Source organism: Copadichromis virginalis, linkage group LG11 (genome assembly GCF_057382275.1).
Source record: "Copadichromis virginalis isolate Kocher_CV1m ecotype Utaka linkage group LG11, C_Virginalis_male_GT1.1, whole genome shotgun sequence".
NCBI lineage: Eukaryota > Metazoa > Chordata > Actinopteri > Cichliformes > Cichlidae > Copadichromis > Copadichromis virginalis.
In genome coordinates this window covers 2,407,120-2,427,748 of record NC_140628.1, presented here as the reverse complement: position 1 = coordinate 2,427,748, position 20,629 = coordinate 2,407,120, and the positions used below count along the sequence as shown (strand labels likewise).

Genomic DNA, 20,629 nt, shown 5'->3' with positions numbered 1-20,629 from the left:
GATATGTGTACAGTGCCAGTTCACAATAATAGTCATCTCAATGTGTTTTATATAGTAACGTTAATAGGGAGGAATAAGAGGACAGGGAAGAAAAGAAGGAAAGAGGAAAACAGAGAGATGACAAACAACAAGAGAAACAAAACACAAAGAGGAGAGTATATAAATGGTCATGACACACGGGACCAAACGCATGTTTCATTAGGAAGTGAAAACTGGAGAATGTTTCCACTTTAACCTTTTGTATTGCAACATTAAGTTGACCACCCTCTGGTGGTGGTCAGAGGGCCCGGTGGCGCCAGTGTCCAGCAGCCTCTGTCAGTGCGCCCCAGGGTGGCTGTGGCTACAATGTAGCTGCCATCACCAGTGTGTGAATGTGTGTGTGAATGGTGGATGACTGGTTGTGTAAAGCGCTTTGGGGTCCTTAGGACCATGTAAAGCGCTATACAAATACAGGCCATTTACCATTAAAGAAATGCATTTAATGTGAATGCAGCATCTGCTTCAGCATAAAAGGAGCAAGTTTATGTTCTGCAAAATGTCCTTGAAGACAATAAGACTTTTTTTGAGTAGTACCAAAAGGTATATTAATGTAAAATGCTGACCTTTCTCCCCCTGTTTCCATTCTGGTTACCTACTGACAATAATGTACAGCACCACTATTACACATTGGCAGTAATGTGAACTCTCAGCACTGTCGGTGGGCACTTTTCTAGAGTTCCACAGGGAGCAATGTTAAAAATGATCTGGATCAAGAATGTGGCCTTTTGGATGTTGATGGAGGACAACACTGAAGGCAGAGCGTTTGCGGAGAATGCTGAAGAGAAAAGCAGGAAGAAGAGGTCGGCACAGCTATCAGATTATGCCTCAAGGCTTCTCGTGTTTTCTCATCTCTCCCTCAAGTCTCCTGCTTCACCCCAGCACCTCCCACACTCCACCAACCTGTCTGCCCTGAGCATCAGTAAAAGGGACCACAAATACTCCAGCCACACACTCTTAGGGGCACTTCTGATGCGCTGTGTGAGGGCCTGAGATGGGTTTTGTAATTGCAAATCAACTCTTTAATTCAGGCTTCGTGAAACTGGAGGACTTCTGAGAGGTTTTATTAATGGGGTAAATTATTCATAGAGGCACAGACACACACGGTACACAAACCAGAGGTCAGGAGCTGCTGAGAGGCAAGCGCCACCGAGGATCCTGAAGTGTTTGCAGTTGCATGCAAGAATATGATTTTATTATTTGTATCAGCAGCGTTGGGGGTTCTCTTCTCACAGATAATCTCATGAATCTTAAATTAAGTGTTGAATACTGGAGAGATTCCCGTGAGTCAGTAATTATTTGAAGAAAAAGAAGAAACGATTACAGTCACAATAACTCTCTGAGTGTACTGGATGAGTACTGTTAAACCTGAAAAGTTAAGTTCAGGTTTAACAGTTAGAGAATATTACTGTGTTCTGATCATGATCATATCACAGTTTCACATGAGCTACAACCATGGGAAGATATTGTTGTCCTTATTTTAACATTTGTTGTTAGGTGTCCCCAAAACAGACCAGTATGACTGCAGAGGTTCAACAGTTGACACATTCATGAAAGCAGTGAGTTAAACAGGTGATCCAGACACAGTGTGTCAAACAAAATCAAAGGATGAGGGCGGCATGTGTCTGTATGGGCACAGATTTAAGATTAACATCATCCTCATCACATCTCTAAAACGCGTTAGTGGTTTTAAATCAGTGAGTGTTGTGAAGTTTCCTAAAATTAAAATGGGGCCACTGCTGTTTGTAAACTGGTGTAAAAGAAGGTGTTCAAGCTGCTCAAGCAGCTGGATATGATCTGATAGTGTTCTTAATATGAAATATATTTTAATTCAAAGATCCTTTGAATTCATCTTCAGAAGATTTTCATATACTGCTGTGGTTTCAAACATAACGCTGTTCAGAGTTAGCAGTTACCCCCTGCAATTTTGTGGAAACCACAAATACCCTCCACAATTGCGTGTTTTTCGCAGTGATATATAAATATTGTTTTCCATGTGTTTTATTGCTAAATTATTAAGAAGAATAAGATTTACTAAATAAATTGTGGGCATGAAGGTGTGAATGTGTCTTTAGATGTCTGTCTCTCTCTGTTAGCCTTACTTCATAGGGTGGTTTGTACTCCACCTCTTGTCCTATGGTAGCTGGGAGAGGTTCCAGTGGAAGAGAGTGGATGGAAGAATGGATAAATAAATATTAATGTAAATTCAGCAATATTTCCATGTAAAATATAATATTGTACTATAGAGAGAACAGGAAGCAACCACATAGGAGAGATGCAGTGCAGCGTTCTTGCATTGTGACGTTCATTATGTTTCACTGAGGCAGTAAAAAGTCAGCAACCACCCAGATACAAAGGTAAAGGTATACTTAAATATTTGATTCATCTGTAAAATAAATTTCAGTTTTTAAACTTTCAAGCATTAATAATAAAAAAAGAAGTATGCTGATTCTATTTATTTTCCCGTATGTCACAACCAGTGCAAATATTTGAATTTGAAATTGGACTTATCCAGTCCAAGTCAAATTTCCGAGTGTGGAAATTTCAGATTCACCATATCGTGAGGTGGATTAGTGAGTGGATGTTTAGCTCGCTCCTGGCATACAGTTTGATGTAACTCATGATGGTCACCCCACTCCTGAATCCACATCCACATCCATTCTTTGTGATTAGCTGAGGAGGTTGAGGCCTGTGCAAAACAGCAGTGGGAACAGAATATTCTGGTATATTCTTGTGAGCTTTCTTTGAAGCTGTCCTTCAGTGTTATCTTCCACAGTCCCGTTGAGTTTATGATATAAGTATTCAGTATTAGCCTTTACTTTACAGCTCAGGTGGCAGAGCAGGTCAGCCACTAGTCAGAAGGTCGGTGGTTCGAATGTGTGTGCGAATGGGTGAATGACTGAATGTAGTGGAAAGCGCTTTGGGGTCCTTAGGGACTAAGTAAAGCGCTATACAAATACAGGCCATTTACATTGCCAGGCACTCCAGTATCCATGTGTGGGGCATTGAGTTAGGCTTTCTTGTACTCAGCCGTTGCACTGATAGAGCGGTGCACCAGGACTTTGGAACAGGTTGGTCTGCCTTGTTGGTACTGCTCTGTGAGGCTGGAGCTGGTGTCTTTGACCTTTGGTGTTCTTTTCAATGCATTTCTGTTCTGCTCGTGTACTGACTTATGTGTCTGCACAGCTTGTTTGCTACGATGCTTGAGGGGCTTGTTGCAGAGTGGCAAATAGGTTAGGTTTGGGGAGGCCGTAGCTTTGGAAACCCTTCTTTCTGATAAAGGCTACAGTTAGGGCAGGATGAGGTAAGGTCAAGGTATTTGTGTTGCTATTGGTTCAGGTATGGTATGCTGCCGAAGTTCTCATTAGGACTGAGGATTTCCCTCGTTTAATTCCCCATGTGTCTATATTCCACTGTGGCATGTCATTATCTTCGATCTAGTCTCTCCTGTACTTTGTGTTTTGTCATTTTTGTTGTTCATGGTCTCCGACCCTGCAACTGGCAGCTGAGACAACTGTCATTGTGAACTGACCCTCTATAAATGAAAATGAAATGAAGAATTAAAAACAAAGGTATTGACAGTAACCTGGCTGTGTTAGAGAAGCATGATAAAGAGGACAGTCTACAATAAACAACACAGTTTAAATTAAAGCGCCAATGACACCTGGTGAGGGCCTTATACTATCAAATCAAAATGAAGCTGTGCATGTCTGTCATAGGTCCAAGAGCACAGGTGAAGGTCTACACAGACATTACTCATATGCATTTTGATCATGTGTGTTCCCTGCTACATTGACCCTTTCATTTTGTGTGTTATCTCATCATCCCATTGCCACATATACAGTCATATAAGGTGAACCTCTAAGTGCACAAACACATAAATATTGAAGACACAGAACCTTTTCAAGCCCCTCCTCCTTCAGACTGATTACATCAAGGTCAAAGTCTGTTCTCAGGCCATTGGTCCGGTTGAAAGTGATTCTCCCCGTCAAGCCATCCCAGTGAGCCTAAAGAGAAAAGGCAGAGAGACAGAAAATAGAAGAGGAGACATTCAACCAACAGTATCAAGTCTGTTGTTTAACTTTTAAATATATTCTTGATGTTGAAGCTGCAGACTGAGCAGAATAGAGAGTTTTTCTATTCTCCCTTTTCCACAGAGCCTTTCTGTACACTCTTTTCTGCCATCAAGGTGCCTGCACAGACTTTGTAACTGCGTTTATAACAGTGGGGAGGCAATTACCCAATCTTTACAGATGTTTAGGGATGTGATAGAATAAGATGTAGCATGAAAGGGGTTCAGAGTAGAGACAGCTTTTGCTCAGGCACAGCAAGTCATCACAGTACTTCTCCACCTGGAAATCAGGGACTTCGAGGCCTATCTTTAGTAAGATGAGTGGGAGTCACAAATCTGGAAGTTACTCATTCAGCTGCATGAAAGCATTTGTCATACTCCTTTGACTCAGTGTCTGGTACCTCCGTGATGATACCGCTGCTGTTCACAGACATATGGACATGTTACTCAAGTGGAGATTATTATATGTATGTCAAAAATGGTGCTATAAATATAACAAATTAATAGAATCAGGCAACACACAGAAATAAACAGTTATTTATAGAAGAAAACTTCATAACTGAAACTGACAAAAAACATACTTAGAGTCTGCAACAAGCAAATGGTAATGTCATGGTCACTGGTTTTGGCTCCAGGGCTTTGAAGTGCTTGGAGATTTGGGATCCATTTTTATTATTCATCTCTTGCCACCGTAGCATGTTGATGGGGTCCGTGTGCCCCAGTGATCCCAGGATGCATGTGATCATGGGTATTTGCCCTTGATAGGGTCTCCCAAGGCAAACTGGTCCTGGGTGACAAAGGAGTAGCACTTCACAATACTCCTATGGAGATAACAACATGGGATATTGTTACTCTGCCTGGTATCAGGGTTACCAGGGCCTTATCCCTCAAAGCAGGGTTTTAGGGAGAGTGTCTGGTAGTCAGACCTTAACCAATGGGGACCAGACAGATGGAGCCCAAAGAAGCATTTACTAGGATACTTTGGTCCAATGAAGCACTGAAAAATCACTGTACAGTTAGGCCCATATATTTGGGCACTGGCACAAGTTTTGTCTTTTTTTCTGTTTACTGAAACATATTCCAGTTATGTTAAATAATGGACATGGACTTACTGTGCAGACTCTCAGCTTTCATTTGAGGGTATCCACATTCAAACTGGATGACGTGTTTAGGAGTTTCAGCTCCTCAACATGTGTCATCTTCTTTATAAAGGGAGCAACAGTAATTGGACAACTGTCTCAAATGCTCTTTCATGGGCAGGTGTGGGCAGTTCCTTTGTTATGTCATTATCGATTAAGCAGATAAAAAGCCTGGAGTTGATTTGAGGTGTGGTGCTTGCATTTGGAAGATTTTGCTGTGAACAGACAAAATGTGGTCAAAGGAGCTCTCCGTGCAGGTGAAACAAGCCATCCTTAAACTGCGGAAATAAAACAAAAACACATCTAAGAATTTGCTACAATAGTAGGAGTGGCAAACTCTACAGTTTGGTGCATCCTAAGAAAGAAAGAGAGCACTTGTGAACTCAGCAACGCAAAAAGGCAAAGATGACCATGGAAGTCACAGCGGTAGATGATCACAGAATCATTTCCAAGGTGAAGGGAAACCTCTTCACAGCAGCCAACCAAGTGAACAATGCTCTCCAGAAGGTAGGCGTATAGATATACAAGTCTACCATAAAGAGAAGACTACATGAAAGTAAATACAGAGGGTTCGCTGCAAGGTGCAAGACACTCATAAGCCTCAAGAACAGAAAGCCGAGATCAGACTTTGCTAAAAATAAATAAATAAATAAAAATTTAAAAAAGCCAGCATAGTTCTGGAAAAATATTCTTGAGACAGATGAACCCAACATCAACCTCTACCAGAATAATGGCAAGAAAAAAGTATGGAGAAATCATGGGAGGGCTCGTGATTTAAAGCACACCACACATCTGTAAAACTTGGTGCAGGCAGTGTGATGGCTTGGGCCTGCATGGCTGCCGGTGGCACTGGAACACTTGCGTTGTAATGCGACATGAGACAGATGCAGCCAAACTAAGTCTGAGGTTTTCAGAGACCTGCAAACCATCTAGTGATGTCCATGAGTTCAAGACTTCAGGCTGTCATTGCCAGCAAAGGGTTTTCAACCAAATATTAGAAATGAAAATTTTATTTTATTTTTATTTTAGACCAATTACTTTTGAGCCCCTGAAATTAAGTAATAGTGTTTTAAAATGCTTTAGTTCCTATATTAATATTTTTGTTGAATCCAGTGAAATATAGCTGAGAGTCTGTACATCAACTGCATCTGAGTTTTTCATGAAAGATTAATTGTGGTAATGTAGATGTCCATGTCATCTCTGTTCAAATAGTTATGGACCTAACTGTTAGAATGAGTCCATTTACCAGTACGTTTACAATAATGGTTCAATTTACCTAACCTTTCTGAAGTCACTGGATAGGGTATTCGAGGGTGCCCCCATCTGAGGACTAAATTATGCTACAAGGAATTTCAACAGTCGTTTAGGCAATGACGTTGAGACCGGGGGCTTATTGCACATTTAAACTCCGATGAATGTATGAGAGCATCTTGGGCTTAGTATCTTGCCCAAGGATATTTTGCATGCAGGAGCAGCTAATGATTGAACCACTGGCCTTCCAATTAATATATGACCTGCTCTAACTCCATAGCTACAGAAACCCCTTTACACACTTGTAACAATACTTCTTGGGAAAAAGCCTTGTACCATTGTAAAGCCTGTTTGTTTTCTCTTGAATGGTAACACATTTGTAAGGAAAATACATCTGTGGGTTACGCAGCAGAGTTGAATATGTGGTTTGTGCCCATTAAAAACTTGCCAAATCTTTTTTACCAATAGCAAACAACATATTTCGCTATTGAATATTTTATTTGGGAGTAAGAGAGTGGATCGGCGTATTGGCAGATGGACTTATGTAGGGTTTGCAGTGATGTTGACACTACATGCTTTCTGTTACTGCAAAAACCTGAGCATAAGAGTGAAGCGTTGATTCACTGGTTGATCTTTGTTCCTACTGTTAACTATGGTCAAATGACTTAAGTAGTGACTGAAACAATGAGATAGCAGATACAAGCAGAATATATGAGGCAGTAGAAAAAGATTCAGCTGAAGGGGTTAAGCGTTCAGTCTTAGAGATAGGATAAGAAGCTGTGCCATTCGGAGGGGCTTAGAGTAGAGCCGTTATTTCTCCAACAAATAGTAGCCTATTTAGGTGGTTTAGGTGTCTGGCTAGGATGCCTCCTCCTAAGAGCTCCTCCTACCAAAGGGGAGGAGGCCTTGGGTCAGATCCAGGACATGCTGGCTTGGGAACATCTTGGTATTCTCTTGAGGAGATTGAGGAGGTGGACAGGGAGAGGGAGATCTGGGTGTCCTGGCTTATCCTTGGCCTGATCCACGCCACACCACTAGGATCTACAGTAACAACATCAAATTGGCATTCGGGCTAGAGAAGTGTACTCAGATGATAACTAAGAGAGGAAAAGAAGTTAGAACTGAGGATTAGAACTGCCTTCTGGTTTTGTATTAGTATTGCTGACATAGAGGACACCTACAAGTATCTGGGAACCCCACAACCAATTAGGAACCACGACAAGTCAGCTAGAAAAGCCACCAAAGTCACCAAATACCTGCAGAGAGTAGGCAAGTCCTGAACAGTCAGCTGGATGGGAAGAACAAGATCTGGGCAATCATCACTTATGATTCGCCAGTTTTTAAATACCCTGCTGGGTTAAGGGCTATTTGATCAAGAAGGAGAGTTATGGAGTGTTAGGCTTGTTCTATGTCTATGAGCTTTCAGGAATTCTGCGTTTCCTGAGAAGTTTTTATTTTTCCTTCATGGTACTGCCTTCCTTGGGAAAAAATGTGACTTTATTCATTTCAATTGATAAAAGACCATACTCCATAGAAACTGTTTGAACATTCAATGCTAGTAATGTAGGAAATGCTACTTCAATAATAGGAGAGATCTCTTGGAAGACTTGGACATATTAATTGAGATATAGAAAGGATTTTTTTTTTTTTATTTAACCTTTATTTAACCAGGAATGTCCCGTTGAGATCAAAAACCTCTTTTTCAAGGGAGTCCTGGCCAAGAGGCAGCACATTTCCAAACAAATACATACACATACAAACAAACAAAGTTAAAAAATTACACAAAACAATTACACATTATTGAGGCAGTCTGTAGGCCTTTGAGTTTAGTTTTAAAAACATTTAAAGACAACAGTTCAGTCAGTTTCCAGTCTTTCTGTAACAGGTTCCACGAAAAAGGCGCAGAGTGCACAAAGGCTTTCTTACCCAACTCTGTGTGGACAAGGGGAACAGACAGCAGCAGCTGATCATTTGAACGCAAGGAGTAAGAACCACTATTTGTCCTTGTGACCAAAGTACAAATATAAGGAGGCAGCAATCCAAGCATAGCTTTGTAAATAAAAGTGTACCAATGCCCCTGTCTTCTAATGGCCAAAGAAGGCCATTGAATTTGGCAAATAGGCTGCAATGAGCCATCATGGCATATTGGAATCCCAGTGGTGATAGGCTTTAGGACAGGGTCCTCTAGTCTAAGATGCTGGTGGTGGCGAATGAAAGTAAGGCTTAGATGGAGCTCTGCCTTGAACTGACTTTCCCCCTTTTAAGTTGGTTGCTTGTACAGAACAGATGGTCTACTGATGAAACTAAGACTGAACTGAAGGGAGGACTATCTCTGGAATGCTGACTGAACAAGAGATTGGTATGGGGATCGTGCTGTATGTGCTCACCAGAGGTTAACCCTCTGGGGTTGACAGACGCGCCGGCAAGTTGAAATCACGTGATCAATTTAAGACGACACAGCTACAAGATGCAGCAACCCAGAATCTCCATTTCAACTTGGGTCGAAAGTGCGGACTTCAATCTATAAACCAGTTTTTAGATTGTGTTGATAGGCCAAGTAAAACCAGAGTTATGATAAAAAATACACACAACATTTTTTTCTGAGCAAAACAGTGGTGTTTACAGCAGGAAGAATCAGTAAAAACGGCATTTTCTAAGGACAGCGCTAGCAAACACTCTCCGCTTCCGAGTGAAAAAAGAAAAAACACCCTTTCCCTATTGGTGTTAAATTCTGCTATGTCAACCAATCAAAAATTGATATGGCAACATGTGGCATTTGGTTGTTTAGGAAGAGGGGGAGGTTTTAGGAGTGACGCCAGTGAGAGAAAGTGGGCGAGCGAAAGAAAGAAAGAGAGTTTTCATATGTGAGACATTAGTGACATTTAGTGCGTTTGGAGGCTGTAGTTATTGTGTAGTCTAGTCAGTGTTTTGTTTTGTGTGTCAGTTCTATTAGTGAATGTCACATTTGCTCCAAAAAAGCCACCAAAGGCAGATTCCAGTGTAAACGCTGTCTCCACATGGCAAACAGGACTGATACACCTCCTGTTGTCAGACATGCAGGGTTTAGGCCTGTGGTATTCTCCTCTGTCTTATAATATAATTGGTGCACTGTAGAGCATATGGACATTACTTTATTTTTATAGACGAAAGGATGAAAACGCGATGGTAAAGTGGGGGGTGGGGTAAACAATGGTAAGTATGGCTACCGTTAGTTTGCGAGGTAGATAAAAAGGCCTGCACTGAAAGGACACTTAAAGGTATAAAGTCTGGCCTGGTAGCTCCACTGAAACATCAAGGCAAGGCAAGGCAAGGCAAATTTATTTGTATAGCACAATTCAACAACAAGGTGATTCAAAGTGCTTTACAGAGACATTAGAAACAAAAACAAATAAAAAGCATGATTTAAAATTGATTAAAACAAGCAAACAAACAAACTAACTAAACACACACATTTCACACCTGTTCGCGTGATCTGAACCCTTATCGTAAGGGGAGCTACCAGTCCTTCTGTGGACGAGCTACTTTCTATTTTAAATTCCCTGAATTTAAAATACTCTCTAGACCCAGTCTAGACCCAGTTGGGGAGCTACCCAGAGCTCTAATCCCACACCTGTTCGCGCGATCTGAACCCTTATCGTAAGGGGAGCTACCAGTCCTTTTGTGGACGAGCTACTTTCTATTTTAAATTCCCTGAATTTAAAATACTCTCTAGACCCAGTCTAGACCCAGCTGGGGAGCTACCCAGAGCTCTAAACCCACTTAACAAACAAACAAACAAACAAACAAAACAGTATATAAAATCAAAACAGATAAAATCAGAAATAGATAAGATCAGTAGTTAGTGTAAGTTTTGAAATTTAAGCTTAAAAGTGTGGATTTGGTGCTTTATTCAAATGTAGCTGAGAACAGGTGAGTCTTCAACCTGGATTTAAATAAACTGAGTGTTTCAGCTGATCTGAGGCTTTCTGGGAGTTTGTTCCAGATATAAGGAGCATAAAAGCTGAATGCAGCTTCTCCGTGTCTGGTTCTGACTCTGGGAACTGATAAAAGACTGGATCCAGATGACCTGAGGGATCTGGAAGGTTCATACTGGGTCAGGAGGTCACTGATGTATTTTGGTCCTAAACCATTCAGAGCTTTATAGGCCAGCATCAGAACTTTAAAGTCTATCCTCTGACGGACAGGCAGCCAGTGTAAAGACCTCAGAGCTGGACTGATGTGGTCCACTTTTTTGGTCTTAGTGAGGACTCGAGCAGCAGAGTTCTGAATGAGCTGTAGTTGTCTGACTGATTTTTTAGGTAGACCTGTAAAGATGCTGTTACAGTAATCAAGCCTACTAAAGATGAATGCATGGAGTAGTTTTTCCAGGTCCTGTTGAGACATCAGATCTTTTATCCTTGAAATATTCTTGAGGTGATAGTAAGCTGACTTTGTTATTGTCTTAATGTGTTTTTCTAAGTTTAGGTCTGCATCCATCACTACACCCAAATTTCTCGCCTGGTCTGTGGTTTTTAGATGTATAGATTGAAGTTCTCTGGTGACCTGTAATCGTTTTTCTTTGGCGCCAAAGACTATTACTTCAGTTTTGTTTTTGTTTAGTTGGAGAAAATTGTGGCACAACCAGTCATTAATTTCCTCAATGCATTTAGCAAGAGCCTGTACAGGGCCTCGGTCTCCTGGTGACATTGTGATATATATTTGTGTGTCATCTGCATAGCTGTGGTAGTTTATTTTGTTGTTCTTTATAATCTGTGCCAGTGGGAGCATGTAAATGTTAAACAGAGGGGGTCCCAAGATGGAACCTTGGGGAACTCCACATGTGATACTTGTCTGCTCAGATGTGAAGTTACCTATTGATACAAAGTATTTCCTGTTTTCTACGTATGTTTTGAACCAGTTTAGTACAGTTCCTGAAAGACCTGTCCAGTTCTCCAGTCGTTTGAGTAATATGTTGTGGTCAACTGTATCAAATGCTGCACTGAGATCCAGTAAAACTAGGACTGACATTTTTCCACTGTCTGTGTTCAGACATATGTCATTAAACACTTTTGTCAGAGCGGTTTCAGTGCTGTGGTTCTGTCTAAAACCTGACTGGAAGGCATCGTAGCATTTATTGTGTTTTAAGAAGTAATTGAGCTGTTGAGAAACTGCTTTTTCAATGATCTTACTTAAAAATGGGAGATTTGAGATCGGCCTGTAGTTTTTCATTTGTGTCTTGTCAAGATTGTCCTTTTTCAGTATAGGTTTGATTACAGCAGTTATTAGTGGTTCTAGAAACACACCTGACATTAAGGAAAAGTTGACGATCTATAACAGGTCTGACTCTAAAGTCTTTGAGACCTTTTTGAAAAAACTTGTTGGCAGGACATCTAAACAGCAGGAGGAGGAGTTCAGTTGACCTAAGATGTCCTCCAGGTCTTTGCTGTTAATCGGGTGAAACTGTTTGATGGTGTTTAAACAGCTTTTCGGTGGACACAGTACATATCCTGGATCTGCTGTTGATGTACCAACTGCTTGTCTAATTTTTTGGATTTTTTCAGTGAAGAATTTGGCAAAGTCATTGCAGGCCATGGTTGAATGAAGTTCAGCTGCCACTGACACAGGAGGGTTTGTTAGCCTGTCAACTGTAGAAAATAAGACCCGAGCATTATGGCTGTTTTTAGTGATGATGTCAGAGAAGTAGGACCTTCTTGCATTCCTCAGTTGTAAATTATAATTGTGAAGTTTCTCTTTATAGATGTCATAATGAACCTGGAGGTTTGTTTTTCTCCATCTGCGCTCAGCTTTCCTACACTCTCTTTTTTCATTTTTCACCAGTGTGGAGTTTCTCCATGGAGACTTTTTCCTTCCAGAGATAACCTTCACCTTAATGGGGGCAATAGTGTCCATTACATTTAACATTTTTGCATTAAAGCTATTGACGAGCTCATTGACTGAACCTTTGGACAGGTCAGGTGTTAATGGAAAGACCTGGTTAAAGATCTCACTACTGTCTTCAGTTATACACCGTTTTGTGATCACTGCTGTTGATATATTTGTGTGGGCTGAGATTTTACTTTCAAAGAAAACACAGTAATGATCAGATAAGCCCACATCAGACACAGTAAAGTTTGAAATAGTATAGCTCTGTATAGCTCTGTGTAAATAATCATTCTGTACATTCAATAATCTTTAATCCTACAACTGTTTACAACTTGCATAGTTCCCATTTCTGTATAGCTGTATATCTCAGATTTCTGTAAAGTTATTTATTTCATATTCTGTATAGTTTTTCATATTTATATCCTGTTCATAGCTTGTACTCACTACAGCCTTTACATACTTAGTTATAGAATATTCACAACATACTTCATACCGTGTACATTATAACATACCATAATAGACCCATTTCTGTAGTATACTTACATATCTATACTATTGCTAATATATATTGTAATATATCTATATCACTAAAGCACTTCTGGATGGATGCAAACTGCATTTCGTTGCCCTGTACCTGTGCATGTGCAATGACAATAAAGTTTAATTCTATTCTAATTTTTTCTATTCTATTCAAGGCCACCTGGGTTGGCTGGAAGACTGTTTACTTAGCCTGGCAGTGCGAAGGACACTGTCTCAGCTGAACTCTGGACACACATGCACACACACACACACACATATATATGGCCAAGACCAAAGAGCTTTCGAAGGACACCAGGAAAAGTATTGTAGACCTGCACCAGACTGGGAAGAGTGAATCTACAATAGGCAAGCAGCTTGGTGTGAAAAAATCAACTGTGGGAGCAATCATCAGAAAATGGAAGACATACAAGACTACTGATAATCTCCCTCGATCTGGGGCTCCACGCAAGATCTCATCCCGTGGGGTCAAAATGATCATGAGAACGGTGAGCAAAGATCCCAGAACCACACGGGGGGACCTGGTGAATGACCTGCAGAGAGCTGGGACCAAAGTAACAAAGGTCACCATCAGTAACACACTACAACGGCAGGGAATCAAATCCCGCAGTGCCAGACGTGTTCCGCTGCTGAAGCCAGTGCATGTCCAGGCCCGTCTGAAGTTTGCCAGAGAGCACATGGATGATACAGCAGAGGATTGGGAGAATGTCATGTGGTCAGATGAAACCAAAGTAGAACTTTTTGGTATAAACTCAACTCGTCGTGTTTGGAGGAAGAAGAATACTGAGTTGCATCCCAAGAACACCATACCTACTGTGAAGCATGGGGGTGGAAACATCATGCTATGGGGCTGTTTTTCTGCCAAGGGGACAGGACGACTGATCCGTGTTAAGGACAGAATGAATGGGGCCATGTATCGTGAGATTTTGAGCCAAAACCTCCTTCCATCAGTGAGAACTTTGAAGATGAAACGAGGCTGGGTCTTCCAACATGACAATGATCCAAAACACACCGCCCGGGCAACAAAGGAGTGGCTCCGTAAGAAGCATTTGAAAGTCCTGGAGTGGCCTAGCCAGTCTCCAGACCTCAACCCCATAGAAAATCTGTGGCGGGAGTTGAAAGTCCGTGTTGCTCGGCGACAGCCCCAAAACATCACTGCTCTCGAGAAGATCTGCATGGAGGAATGGGCCAAAATACCAGCTACTGTGTGTGCAAACCTGGTAAAGACCTATAGTAAACGTTTGACCTCTGTTATTGCCAACAAAGGTTATGTTACAAAGTATTGAGTTGTATTTTTGTTATTGACCAAATACTTATTTTCCACCCTGATTTACCAATAAATTCTTTACAAATCCTACCATGTGGATTCATGGATTTTTTTTTCACATTCTGTCTCTCACAGTTGAAGTGTACCTCTGGTGCAAATTACTGACCTCCGTCATTATTTTAGGTGGGGGAACTTGCACAATCGGTGGCTGACTAAATACTTTGTTGCCCCACTGTATACACACATGCAGATATACACTCATCCCCCCCCTCCCCTTCCAAACGCCTTCAACGCTTATTCCCTCCCGATGCAGACGGTGGATCAAAGGGGACCAGCGCATATGCTGCAGGCCCGGATGCGCTGTCTACACGGGCTGTCTCTCACCTTTTGTTCCTGGATGGCTCTTTTAAACTCGAGAAACTGGTCTCCACTGTGGTAAAAAACAGCTTTTACCAGTTGTGTCAGATTTCCAAAGCAAAGCCGTTCCTTCCTTTAAAGGACCTCGAAAAGCTTATCCACGCATTTATTACATCCAGACTGGACGACTGTAACTGCCTCTACTCGGGCCTCCAACACTCCTCTCTTTGCCGGCTCCAGTTAATTCAAAATGCAGCTGCGCGTCTTTTAACAGGTACGAGAATCCATGAACACATAACTCCAATTTTAGCCAAACTACATTGGCTCCCTGTTAAATATCGTATAGATTTTAAAATTCTTTTGTTCACTTTTAATATTCTGAATAATTTAGCGCCCAGTTATCTTTCTGAACTACTCCATTCATACAATCCCAACCGAGCACTTAGATCATCCAACCACAGGCTCCTAGCACAACCTAGGACTCGAATGAAGTCGAGAGGTGACCGGGCCTTTGCATCTGTGGCACCGTGACTCTGGAATAACCTCCCTGTTCATATTCGCACTGCCGAGTCGATCCAGTCTTTTAAATCACGTCTTAAAACTTATTTTTTTACTTTGGCTTTTGATTCTGTCTAGTTGGCTGTTCTGGCTTGTTGTGTTGTTACCTATTGTTTGTTGTCCTCTTTTATTGTTTGTTTTAACTGTCTCATGCTTTTACTGACTGTGAAGCACTATGGTCAACACTGTTGTTTTAATATGTGCTATATAAATAAATTTTGATTTGATTTGATTTGATTTTACCCATCCCTGTTGCTTGTCCATGTGTTTCTATGGTATATTGACAGTCATGTGCTTTTTGTGCTGGGTGGTTTTTTTTCTGTTATCACACTGTTCTCCCATTAGGAGCTCAGTCTGAGTGGAGGGTTTTTTTTCTCCTCCTCTTACCTCATGTTATGTATTCTCGTTGTTTTTCCTATCAGCCTACATCTCTGACATGTCTCCAAACGTGATGTTTGTGTAAAGATTGGTCAGACGGTTCCTTTGTAAGTGCACATGCAGCATTAGCGTGCTGCCTGCTGTAACCTATAATTTCCTTCAGGATTAATAAAGTATTCTGATTCTGATTCTTAGCCCCCTAGCATGTAAGTTGACATTACCCCTATTTTACTCTCTAAAACAAATTCTAACATGGACTAGGAGCTGATGTACAGTTTTCATAATGCTTTTTCTGCCAAAGTGCTTTCTATCTAACATTCATACACATGTGTACTCCAATGGATGGATTTGGGGTCACTATAGCTTAGGTGGCAGAGCAGGTCACCTACTAACTGGAAGGTTGGTGTTTCAATCCCAGTGTGCTTGCCAAATATCCTTGGGCAAGATACTACCCCGAAGTTGCTCTCTGATGCATCCATTGAAATATGAATGCATTTGAATGTTAGATAGGAAGCACTTAGAAACAGCTTTGAAGAGAGTGCTTGGGTCAATGTACAAGTTGTGTAAAGTGCTTTGATTATGCAGAAAAGTGCTATCTAAGAACCAGTTCATTTACTATTTAACCTTTGGAGTTTAACTTGGGCTTAGTGTCTTGCCCAAGGATACTTTGGCACTCTGGAAACACCAGACTCACTTTTTAAAAACAAACAAACAAACAACCCTTTTCTGTTTAACCACGCCTTCTGATGACAGAAGAACATTCACGTGGAAGATTTAGTTACAGTTATACGCAGTGCTGTGAAAAAGACTTTCCCCCCTCATTATTTATTTATTTAGCATACTGGTCATACATGTTTCACATAAAACACTTTTTAATTTTCGACAAAAATAATAAGATTAAATACAAAAGGCAGTTTTAATAATTAATTATTTTACCAAGAGAAAGCCATCTAAACTCACCTGGCCCTTTATGGAAAACACAACCTAATAACTAGTTGTGCCACCATTGGCAGAAATAACATATAGTATGCATAATATACATGCCAGATAACTGGCAATGAATCTTTCACATTGCTGTGAAGGAATTTTGACCTACTGTTATTTGCAAAAACTTTTTAAATTCAGCCACTCATAGGTGTTTTACTTCATACTATATAACAATATCAGCTTTCATCACAACTGAAAAATTACACAGAAAAAGAGATACAGAACATAGAAATATTTATTGCCAGATGCAAACATAATTAAACCAATAAACAGTATTTATTGATTTAATCCGGTAACAGCGCTGTTTTATAGGCTAGGGCTTTTACTATTCCATGGAAATGCCAATTCATTTTGTTTTTTTCTTGATGACAGAGAGCCACCTCTTCACTTGATCACCTAATTACCCCGAGGAGCTGCTCTGAGTGTTCATTAAATGAGAAGGAGACGGAGACTATCCACTGCTTCTTTCATTTCAGCTGTGTTCACCTGTGTGAAAGCAAAGCACCAGACAGTCTGACTATGTTGTTGAAGTGAGGAGCACGTTGGAATGGACCACAGACTACAAACCAGAGAAAGGTTGAACCTGGTTCCTAGCTGAATCTTAAAAATCTCAGAAACATTTTCCCATAGTATTAGTTGAAGATGAATGAAGCCAGATAACACACACCAATGAGTTAAACTGCAGGAATGTCTTAAAGACATAAAGACCTGGATGGCCGCTAACTTTCTGCTTCTTAATTCAGATCAAACTGAGGTTATTGTACTCGGCCCTGAAAAGCCTAGAAATATGGTATCTAACCAGATTCTTACTCTGGATGGCATTACCTTGGCCTCCAGTAACGCTGTGAGGAACGTCTTGACCACAATTTGTCCTTAATGCATTTTTTAAACAAATATGCAGGTTTTTTTTCTGCTTGCACAATATCTCTAGCTCAGAGAGTGCTGAAAACTAATTCATGCATGTATTACTTCTAGGCTGGACGACTGTAAATTAGTATATCTGGATGTCCTAAAAACTCCCTGGAAAGTCTTCAGTTGGCTCAAAATGCTTCACGACAAGGTCTAGAAAGACAGAGCATATTTCTCACATACGGACTTCTCTTCGCTGGCCCTCTGTTAATCTAGAATCAAATTTAAAATCATGTCTGTGAAGGTTCTCAGTCATCCTAAAGCTGCCCATCAGTGGGCTGAGGATCAAAGCCAGAAACTTTGAAATGTTATAGATGACCAAGTTGATCACACAGACAATCAGTCTTATAGGTACATCCTGTTTATGTATCTTTGGTAAACCATACAGACTTGGTGTAGCTTCCCCTGGGTATAGCCTGTGGTATGAGGTCTGGTCTTGTTCTAACTGCTTCAGACAGTCATGCCCTCTTCCTGTAGCCACTTCCTGGGTCTCATTTCAGGGGCTCATGAGTATTTTCGTCACTGAGCAGTGACAAAATTTTCTCATGATTGTCTTTCTGAATGAGCAAAACTGTGTACCTGCCCCTTGTCTGCAGGAAGGATGATAATGTTGTTGTCATTACCAAGTGATGTGAGTGCCTTCCTCTCCTCCATGCTGATGTTGGTCGCTGGGGGCTTTTTTTGTGTGTGTGTGTGTGTGTGTGTGTGTGTGTGTGTGTGTGTGTCGTCTTTGCTGAGAAACTGGCAGTACGGTGGTAGGAAGCTTGCTGCTACGTTTGCGAATGGCGGATAGGGATCTAGTTGCCAATTTGCTTAAGCATTTAGCTAAAGGAGGGATGGAAACATCACGACAATGGAGAACAGTAGAGAGTATGGAGCTAGCGACAGATTTCTAGCTTGCATGAAATGGTGTTAGTAGGAAGGAGAACAGAGCTGATCTTCCCCCTGCTACCTGGCGCTAGTGGGTGGGTGGAGCTACCAAGCATGCTGTAGCTTTTGCGGTTGGAGCCGCAATTTGTTTGGAAGCTTGGGTTCGGCGTTGACGTCTGTCGACTTTTTTGTGACCCGTTTTGGAGCAACGTGAGAGGAGCTGTGAGTTCTGCTGGCCGGCGACCTCGCTGGTTTTCGCTTAAGTGGCGGGCAGCTGGAGTTACTTCATGACTGGATTTAGCGGAGATGAGACGACTGGCTTGATGGATTAGCAGACCGTATGTCGGGTGGCGAGAAAACTGCTAGGAGGTAGTCAGCATTCAGTTTTTTGAAAGCGCCGCCGTGACATTCGGTGTGTTTCTGGGATTGCCGGAGGAAAAGCGATGGATGCAGAGCCTTAGTAGTTGTTCGTCTGACACGCTGACAGACGAGAGGACGATTGTAGCGAATGGAAGGGTGAGTAAAATTACGTTACTCCTGGAAGATAAGCTGTGTTCAAAGGCATTCAGTGAGAATGGACCTTGTTTGCACGTAAACGAGAATGAACAGCTTGCAGAACTGGGGGATCCTATATAGATCCTATATAGATGACAACCGAAAGGTGTTCCTTTCGGTTGTTTGGAGGTGTGCTCCCGCTCCTGAAATTCTGTTACATAATCTCCAATTCTGTGGCTGTGGTCAGTTCCACTAGTGAGATTTATCTCAGTGTCACGGCAAAGTTCAACCCTTTTTCAAGGTTGCTTTTCTCTGCTTGGGTTACCTGTACGAGAAATTCGTCACCTACTTGTCCTCTGTGTGGCATTATTCTCTCTGCTGGCTGCTGAGGACACTCTGAATTTTGCTGTGGTTTCTGACACACAACAAGTAAGTCAAACTTCCTTTGTTGCCTGGGTTACAATTTTTTTTTGCTGGGCCAGATGAGCCTTATCAGTGAATTCAAACATCTTTTGATGAGTATTCTCACCAGGCATTGTAAATCCGTGTCGGATCTGCTCCTCTTTGGATTTTAGCATGTCAATGTTAAAATTTGTTTGTCTCAGCTGTTCGTTCTGGAGGATTTTAGTTGCCTGGAAGCCCTAAACTGAAGAGCTCATTTGCAGACTTTTAGGAGTAATCGTATTTTGTTTGCATCTGAGGCTGAATCTCAGCTGGTTCCTGTAATCAGCCTTCTTACATGCTGTTTGCTCACACTGACGAACTGGCTTTAGGGAGTTCTTGCCAAAGTGGGTTAAAATGTCTTGATGCATGCTCAACATCATCAAGGTAAGTTGGAAGAAATGTTTCATCATCATCAGGTGACTTCTTCAGTCTCACCTGACTGCAGGTTTCCCCAATCTTATAAACAGTACATTTGCATAATGACTGAAACCAGTCCACTGAAGGAAAAATGGGCTGGGAGGTCAGTTCGTTGATCACTAATATGCAAATTGTCATGACCATTCATCAACAACCATTTATCATGTCCATGAGCACCATTCACAGAGAGTTGGGAGTTGCCTGCAATCACAGCATTGTAAGAATGTGAAAGATGTACCCTTAGGCCCCTCCTCGATTCAGAGATGGTCTTTCCCTTTTCACATAAATGTGTACCATAAACCTATGAATACGGATCAGTATTTAAAGTTTGACTGTCATCATCCACTGGAGCATAAACTGGGTGTCATCAGAACGCTACAACACAGAGCGAACACCATCCCCACAGACACAGCGGCCAGGGAGGTAGAAGAACATCAAGAAGGCCCTGAGTAAATGTGGTTATCCCAGCTGGACTTTTGTCAAAGCGGGAAAGGCAAGGCAAGACAAGGCAAATTTATTTGTATAGCACAATTCAACAACAAGGTGATTCAAAGTGCTTTACAGAGACATTAGAAACAAAAACAAATAAAAAGCATGATTTAAAATTGATTAAAACAAGCAAACAAACAAACTAACTAAACACACACATTTCACACCTGTTCGCGCGATCTGAACCCTTATCGTAAGGGGAGCTACCAGTCCTTCTGTGGACGAGCTACTTCCTATTTAAAATTCCCTGAATTTAAAATACTCTCTAGACCCAGTCTAGACCCAGTTGGGGAGCTACCCAGAGCTCTAAACCCACTTAACAAACAAACAAACAAAACAGTATATAAAATCAAAACAGATAAAATCAGAACAGTAGATAAAATCAGTAGTTAATGTAAGTTTTGAAATTTAAGCTTAACAAACAAACAAAACAGTATATAAAATCAAAACAGATAAAATCAGAAATAGATAAGATCAGTAGAAAGGCTCCTAAAGAAAGCTCCTAAAACCCCAACACTTTTTCCAGTTTAAAAAAATGAAATATAAAGTTCACAGATTAAA

General features: G+C 41.2%; 1 protein-coding gene across 4 annotated transcripts in view; it reads right to left on the bottom strand.

Moving 5' to 3' along the window:
- The window catches only part of grik2 (glutamate receptor, ionotropic, kainate 2), a 351,880-nt gene that overhangs the window by 132,484 nt on the left and 198,767 nt on the right, over window positions 1-20,629 (bottom strand). For all 4 annotated transcript variants that reach the window (XM_085472845.1, XM_085472848.1, XM_085472846.1 and 1 more), the window contains one exon: window positions 3,936-4,043. In XM_085472845.1, the coding sequence (XP_085328971.1) occupies window positions 3,936-4,043 (108 nt within the window). The remainder of the gene's footprint in view (window positions 1-3,935; window positions 4,044-20,629) is intronic.